The following is a 6,000-nucleotide window of genomic DNA, read 5'->3' as shown; positions in this document are numbered from 1 at the left end:
ATTCTTTTACTTCTTTCTATATAGTTACAGAGTGTAAATGAGACCCACTTGGGGGCTTGTGAATCATGCCAATTTGGCCAAGAACTGGGATTAAAATAATCTTTGGCTGAGTAGAAGGAAGTAAAGAACAAGCAGGGCAAGGTACATATTCCCCCAACCCCCTAGCCTGACCCATTCAGCTGTCTGGTTGTCCTCACCATTTATTTCTTCTGGAATGACAAAGAAAAGGGCAGAAAAGTGAGGACTCATTACAAATTCTAATAAAGATTCAGGATTTCTCTTTTTATTGCATTCGTTGTCTAACAACAATAATACTCATTGGCAAGAAATTTATTTACACTAACAAATTAACTTCAAACCACAAGGCTTTGTTGTTTGTATTTCAACTGTAAGAAAACAAAGGGCCACCATGATGTTTTCTTTTGATGTCTCCCAATAACTAAATGTTAAACAAAGTTATCCTGGGGAAAACTCAACAATCTAGAGAAGTTCGTATCAACCAAGCACAAGAGAACAAGCTCAGACATGGCACTACTGTGTCCTTCATGCAGGTGATCAGACACCAAGATGTACAAACAAAAAGTTCAGGATAACATGCATTTCATATACATTTGACCTCTTTAAAAAAAGAACAGAAAAAGGAAAAAATCTGAAGCACAACTATCTCTTCAACCATATAAAAAGAAGCAATGTAAGAAGCCAATTTTTACAGTAAGCACAGTGCATTTTAGTCCTTTAGCTGCCTGGTCTTCTAGCAATATGTGTAACACTTGTCAGTGACCAGTGAGATACCATTGCAGTATGATTGGAAATTAGGAAAGCAGTTGTTGTGTGAATGTGTATGGGGAAGTATAGAGTCAGAAGATGTTCACTGTGCACTCTTCACTTCCAAATAGGCTGGTTACTCCTACGTCTGGTGCCCTGAAATCCCCCTTTCCTTCAGACACTTCTGCACAGGGCCCAAATCCACTTCCACTGGTGGCAGTGGCAAAGGTCCTGCTGGAAACCCAGCAGGAGCCGCAGGCTCCCAGGTTATGAGGGTTGGATCTGACCTCATGAGCTGTGAGCCCTCCTCACCTCTTTGGAAGAAGAGACCTGCCTAACTTGTGCAGGTTTCACAAACAGGTTGTTCTTAACACCATCCACACTTCCAAAAGGAACAGGCAGCCCAAGGCATTACCACCAAACCTTTCTGTAAGATGTGCATTTTTAAAATCATTTCTTAATGGTAAAAGTGACAGTACCAGTTGATACAGCTGGTTAATAACAGAAAGCTCATTTTATATTGAGGGTTTGGAGGGCTCAATGTCATGACTAAGCTATATTATAGCTTTGAAAAAGCAGTTTCACAGGTACAGAAAAAAGTCCAGTAAAATCTACAGGAAGGTTGACAAAAGGGACTGTGCCATCTGCAGAAGACCCACACTCCACTCTACTGAGTGGGCAAGTCTCCTTGGATTTCACCTGTCATCCTGCTCAGAAACTAACTGCTGAAAGTGCTCCAATAAAAATCAAAGTTGGGGTTAAAACCACAAAAAATGTATTTCCTTGCTAGAACACTGGCACCCAACTACATGATGATCCTCTTCCATACTACTGTAGAACAGTATTCTGCACTACACGCAAGAGTGGCATTTCTTTCTCTTCTTTCTCTTGGAAGTGGAACACAATTCGTTCTCAAAAATTACACTGCCCACCTCTTACTGGTCCATGAGCCAGGAGGCGAAGGTGTAGCAGCTCAGGAGGACAGAAGGCTTTGATGGAAGCAATAAAGTATGAGGAACCCTGATCTCAGGTGTCAAGCACCTCTGAATGTCAATGACAGCTAAGGGCTGGCAAGTATTAGAGGAAAGCTGCTCGGTAATTCTAGTAAAAGTTCAATTCTTGCGGTATCCCTGCAGCAGACTACAGTCATAGCAAAAGAGATGCCATTGCAAAAAAATTTTAAGAAGTTGAAAAAATACAAAAGTATTTGTACACACTGAAATACAAACATCTAATGCCATTCATCTTTTAATTACTGGATTCTGTTCCACTGTGTAATTCTAACCCATGATCTTCAACAGGCTCCACTCCCAGCAGCCCCCACCAGGACCTGTTTAGGGCGGCGGGTGAAATGCAGACAGTGGGCAACACTGTGCATTGCAGTGAAGGGGTGCAGCTCCTTCCTCACCCCCTGGGCCTGGTCTCTTTGGGCACACTGAAACCCAGCAGGGAGTTTTAACAGGATGCTGCATGGGTGAAGCAGCCCACCTGTGAAGAAATGGGAAGATACAAGCTGGAAGTGAATAATGTCTGTATGTTTGGCTGATCTGAACACAACAAGGAGCCACTGCTCTCCTCACAATCTCAGAATAAGCACGAGGGTTTTTAGGACTAAAGTAACCTGCAGTGTTGTACATTTCATTTTCTATTTTTGAGACTTCCACTTTTTCCTAACTCTCCATTCTTCACCTTTTTAGAGGCTCTATATATTCACAACTTGCAATACTGCAGCAACGAGCAGAACTAGAGCTTACAGAACTGGCCTACCACCCTAAGCAGGGAGAAAATAACTTGGGCCAGCCTGCTGCAGTCACCCAGGTGTAACCATGACACAAACACACGTCCTGAAGTGTGGAAGCACCACACTGCCTGCACAGCAGTTCATTGGTGGCCGGGCATGTTAGCCTAATAAAAAGAGCTGTAGCTCCACAAATAAATACACAATGTGGGCGACATTATGCCTGCAGGTGAGCCAAACTGTGAAAAAGGCAGTCCAGCCATTCAGCACAGAAAATTTCTTTCTTCTTGTTACATTAAGCCCCACAATAGTCTGACTTAGCATTGGTTTACAGGAAGTTTAAGTTAAGAATAATGAAACATCCATCTTTTTTTTTTTTCTTATAAGTCATAATACAATACAAGGGAAAAAAAATTGCAATACAACTTTAAAGGTCCTATAGAATAGCAAGAAAAGTTTCAAACTGTGCTTCACGTCTGTTATCCGGTGACATTTCTGCACTTCCCAAGACTGAGTTGCCATATTTCATAAAAGGAACCACATAAATCTTTTATCACAGAAAGAACAGCAAAACTCTTGTCATTGTTCTGTTTCCTTCGTTTGCACATGTTGATCAAAATGCATTTTAATGGTTTCAATTTAAATGTAACACACTAGATTTTTTGAACTTATACTTTTGTTGATGTTTTTAGTCTGAGAATAACAAAATAACATTATCACAAAGCACTAAAAATCCCCTGAATACTTAAAGGACTTAAGTTGAATTAGTTATTCTGCAGAGTAAGAACGTGATTTACAAAGAGATTAACTAGGCACCATTTTAAGAAGAATGAAAACTCAATACATAATGCCAAGCAGTCTGCTCTGGTTTCTAAATAAAAAAAGAACATAAAACAGAGACATTGCCTTAGATTATTATATACAACCACTTAAACATTACTACACTGTAAACAATTTAAAAAGAAAATCATCATCTAATGCATTTATCAACATTGTATTTAAAATATTAAACTTCCAGTTTCTTCCAGGTAACCTCTAGTAATGCTAGTTTTATGAGGCTGTTAAACATTTGTAAATTTTTTCTCCTATGAATGAACACAGAAGGATTTACTGCAACGTGTAATTTTTTGTTAGCAGGTGTGTTTTGCTGCTGGTGGCTTATATCAAGAAAAGTAGCACAAGCCCTTAGAAATATCAGCAAGTATCTTTTATGATAATTTCAATTTTAGATCTGAATAAAATTTACACCAAAAACTTGTAGAAATTGGATTTGGAAGGAAAAATAAAGCTAATGCTAAGTAGATCTGTTGTGTATTAATTTTGAATGAACTAGGCTCTCTCAGTTTACAGACCATTTTACATGTCAAAGAAATTATGAGGATCAAGAGAAATGTATCTATTAACAGCGCACCCTAAGTGTTCAAAATCTGAGCTTTAGAGAACTTTGCAGACACAAATCTGAATGCAATAAAGTACAGAGCAGAAGAGAAGCCAAGTCAAACTAAAACACACATTTTCTTCAGAGGAATTTTCAATTCTAAGCTGGCATTTTTAGGTTCAAGATTCTAACTTTGCATCACCATCTTAAACAATTTCTGGGTTTGCACAGCTAGATGAAGACTGCCACTTGCAGGCTGCACGAGTAGGAAGTGACATTTCTCAACCGTACACAGTTAGCTTTGACTGTAGAGCAGTCAGCTCCTGCCTGGAGCAGCTGCTCCAGCAGCTCCTCGTTGTGGAGATCTGCCCATTGTCTGTCCCTTCTTTTGAAGCAATACTGTACAGTTCAGTACTGCTGTTGAGGCAGTAACATCATACACTGCTTCAGTCACAGTCAAAACTGCACAGCAGGCTTCATCCATGGCCTCACACACCCCAGAAATCCCTGAAGTATGACCACTGCTAAACCATCACAACAATTTATAGGCAAAGCCCAAAACCTCGGGTTTTGGTTGGATATTCTTTAAATATAGCAATCAAAACAGTTAAAGCGTGGGAGCTTTGGATTAAGTAACCATCGCCTCCATGGCAGCATTGACCGTAACAGCAGTGTACTGAATTTAATTTTAACCAGGATCACTCATCTTCCTCTTCTTAAAGTGCACTTCTGTAAAAACTGAAAATCTACAGCAAACTCAAGTTTGATAATTGTTTCCAATACCAGCTTCATAATAGCACAGCACAAAGCTTATTCTCCCAGTGTTTACTGACTGGAGAATGAATTTGAAGATGTGGTGTTCTTCCTGGGGAAAAACTAACTTGAAACAAAATAAACCCAGTTTCCTGTATGAAACACATGAAAAAAAGTGGAGTGTGGTATAAGAAAGTTGCCTGCACACTGGGAGCACAATACAATTTATACAGATTTATATGCTGTGCTCTAGTTAGAAATTCATCCTTGCTCAGATATCTAAAGGATAAATGTTATCCTCAGATTTCTATGTAAACCCACATAACCATTTAAGGCTTTGCCTCCTTCCTGGATTAACTATTGTACAGTTAACAGTAAGAGTTTCACCTCCTGTCCTTTACCCAGGGGGAATATTGACTCTCCTGTCTTTATCTCCAGTGTATAAGAAGTCACTGAACAGTTTTCAGAGCAGTGTTGCTTGAAGGTACTGACGCAAGGTGAAACTTACTCCAGCAGACTGAACTGAGTATCCAAACACTATACAGAAGACGAACTTCTGGTCAGAAAGTTAAGTCAAATCTTATCAGACAGAGCACAACTCCTTTTATCCAGCTGAAAAAATGTTCCCCAACCATGCTGACTGGCCATCCTATTCAGAAGAGATGAAGCAGTGGACATGCTCCTCAGCATCATGCTGGTTACTGAAGTGACCAAACACATAGAGCTCAACAGAGAAGAGTAGTTTGGAAGGAAACACCACCACACAAAAATGGAATCAGTTAGCTGTCAACAAGAACAGAACAAACCGAGGGGCTGGGATTGTTTCACATGGCAACAGCAATGAGCGTGAACTGGATATGCAGGAAAGAAAACGACACAATATAAATTTCCCTAGTCATTCTATGTACAGCCTGTCTCTCTGTACACAATCTTGGGTGATGAACACAAGAAAGTTGAAGGGGCGTCAGAGTGGATAAGAGTTTCTCTTTCCTTGACGTGCCTCCACTTGCCAAACACAGCAGCACTTCTCCTTATCACTGCTCATTAGTGCCCTCTGTTGCATCTGAAGAACACTTGTCTGTTTTCTTTGATCTCCTCTGCAGCTGCTCTTGTTCCTTCTTTCGAAGCTTTTCCCTTTGCTTTTCCATTTTCTCTTGAGCTTTGCGAGCCTTCTCCAAGGATGCTTTCATTTCCTTTAGCTTTCTTTTAATGATTGCTCTGTCCTGGGAAGATGTCATACCAAGAGCCTGAAGTGAGGAAAACAAAATTTAGAAGAATTTCTTATGGTTTAATTGACCACATTTTATTTTCATATTCTAGTAAAAATTCTCCTTAGAAGACTGTAACAACAAAGTCAATCTGTCAC

The 6,000-nt window shown here is 39.9% G+C and overlaps 1 protein-coding gene across 1 annotated transcript in view; it reads right to left on the bottom strand.

The window, feature by feature from the left end:
* Positions 1-261: 261 nt before the first annotated feature.
* The window catches only part of PPP1R9A (protein phosphatase 1 regulatory subunit 9A), a 129,309-nt gene continuing 123,570 nt past the window's right edge, over positions 262-6,000 (bottom strand). Inside the window, exon 19 of the mRNA XM_053977638.1 lies at positions 262-5,881. Coding sequence (XP_053833613.1) covers positions 5,669-5,881 — 213 coding nt within the window. The 3' untranslated portion in view covers positions 262-5,668. The remainder of the gene's footprint in view (positions 5,882-6,000) is intronic.

Source organism: Vidua macroura, chromosome 1 (assembly GCF_024509145.1).
Source record: "Vidua macroura isolate BioBank_ID:100142 chromosome 1, ASM2450914v1, whole genome shotgun sequence".
Lineage (NCBI taxonomy): Eukaryota > Metazoa > Chordata > Aves > Passeriformes > Viduidae > Vidua > Vidua macroura.
This window is presented reverse-complemented; position numbering and strand designations above follow the sequence as displayed.